General features: G+C 42.9%; 1 protein-coding gene across 1 annotated transcript; it reads left to right on the forward strand.

Annotated features, from left to right (window-relative positions):
- The first annotated feature begins 203 nt into the window (after positions 1-203).
- LOC120524660 lies at positions 204-1,538 on the forward strand. The gene is made up of 2 exons (XM_039746484.1): positions 204-689; positions 892-1,538. Exons 1-2 carry the CDS (start codon positions 261-263, stop codon positions 1,453-1,455), a joined length of 993 nt encoding a protein of 330 aa, XP_039602418.1. The 5' UTR covers positions 204-260; the 3' UTR covers positions 1,456-1,538.
- Positions 1,539-1,884: the final 346 nt, after the last annotated feature.

Here is a 1,884-nt window from a genome sequence, read left to right on the forward strand (position 1 = left end):
CTGTCTGTCTGTATCAAAGTCTAAGTTTGCAGCATTTGCAGACCCAGTGACCATCGTTCCTGCATTTGGCAATGGAGTTCCTTGGCTAGTAGTATCACAATCTTCTTTTTTCCTTTCCACCCTGTACATGCAAATCTAGTGTTAACATCCTGTGTTATGTGGTATGGGTGACTGGGAGACATCTACGCTTTGATGACAAGGACACACGCACTCAGCGGTTAGCAACGGACAAGTTCGCAGCAGTTTCAAACGTTTGGCAGATGTTTGTTACTAACTGCATCAAGTCTTACAACCCGGGCCAGCACATCACTGTCGACGAGCAACTTTTTCCAACCAAGTCTCGCTGTCCTTTCCAGCAGTACATTGCCTCAAAACCTGACAAGTTTGGGATCAAGTTCTGGGTTGCATGTGACTTGAAATCAAAATACATGTGCAATGCTATCCCTTATCTTGGAAAGGACCACAGTCGTCCCTCTGGGGAGAGACTGTCCGAGAATGTGGTAATGAAGCTGATGGAGCCTTTCATGGACAAGGGAAGAACTGTTACCACTGACAATTACTTTACATCATTGTCACTCGCTGGACGACTGCTCAGCCGGAAAACTACTCTTGTTGGCACCATAAACAAGATTCGCGAGCTTCCACAATCAGCAAAAGAATCTTCGGACCGCAACGAATTCACCACACAGGTATGTTGTCGTTATTTTTATCTATTTTTATATATATTTTATCTATTTTGATTAATAATTACTATATTTATATAAAGTGCTGTGTTATTTTTCCTTTTCTTTTTTGCACCTAGAGCAAGAGCTTCAATTTCATTGTGTTATTATATTGTATATAAAAGTGCAATGACAATAACGTTTTATCTTTTCTTATCTTACTTATCAGGTGTTTTCAACCACTGGCACCACACTCACAGTTTATGCGCCCAAGAGGAAGAAGACCGTCTGTATCCTCAGCACCATGCACAACATAGTTGAGATTGGGGATAACCGAAAGAGGAAGCCAAACACAGTCACTGATTACAACACCATGAAATGCGGCGTGGACATTATGGACCAGAAGGTTCGACAGTACACCGTAAGCGCAGGAACACGGCGATGGCCAGTCGCCGTGTTTTACAACATGATCGACATGGCAGTGATGAATGCTCACGTGCTGTATCAGGCATGCACCGGAGTGAAGGAGAGAAGGGTGGACTTCATGGCGCAGCTTGCAACTGAGCTTGCTAAGCGGTTTATGCAAGAAAGGATGGTGGACAAGGAGCAGCTGCTTTTGCAACAACCTGCCACACCACACCCAGGGAAAAGGGCCAAGTGTCAGGTGACCGTCCAGTGCAAGAAAAATAATGCAACCTTGCGCTGTGTGGACTGCTACAAGTACACCTGTGGGAAATGCAAGAAGGAGACTGACTGGCAGTGCCAGATATGTGCCAACAGATCACATCAATGAACTGATAAAATACTGGTCACTCCCACACACACACACACACACACATACACAAATACCAGATGTTGCACATTTATGTAAATGTATATTTTTCTATTAGTGGTAGTAGTTTTTATTTTGTATTTTTTTGTTTAAGAAAATAAACGCTTTGAACTTTGGAATCTTTGAATCAATTTTTTCTAGACCAGTTGTACCCTTGGTATGGCCCCTTACATATTGCTCCTAGATGACTGTGATCCCTGATTGTATAGTCAGTAGCACCTTGTAAGTCGCTCTGGATAAGAGTGTCAAGTAATTGCCACATTTACAGAACAATGGCAACTGTTCACACGTGATTAAGGATATTAGGTAAAAACAACCGGGCCAAATGGCCCCTCTCTGGGAATTCTAGTGTTAAACCCCTGCTCTAGAAAAATAATCTTGACTTCTCTG

Source organism: Polypterus senegalus, chromosome 2 (assembly GCF_016835505.1).
Source record: "Polypterus senegalus isolate Bchr_013 chromosome 2, ASM1683550v1, whole genome shotgun sequence".
Taxonomy (NCBI): domain Eukaryota; kingdom Metazoa; phylum Chordata; class Cladistia; order Polypteriformes; family Polypteridae; genus Polypterus; species Polypterus senegalus.

What these genes read in the sequence shown, in the direction of transcription:
- LOC120524660 (XM_039746484.1), top strand. Translation starts at nt 261, where the DNA reads ATGTTTGTTACTAACTGCATCAAGTCTTACAACCCGGGCCAGCACATC. An exon ending in GCAACGAATTCACCACACAG is followed by an intron (nt 690 to 891) that starts GTATGTTGTCGT and finishes CTTACTTATCAG; the next exon opens with GTGTTTTCAACCACTGGCAC.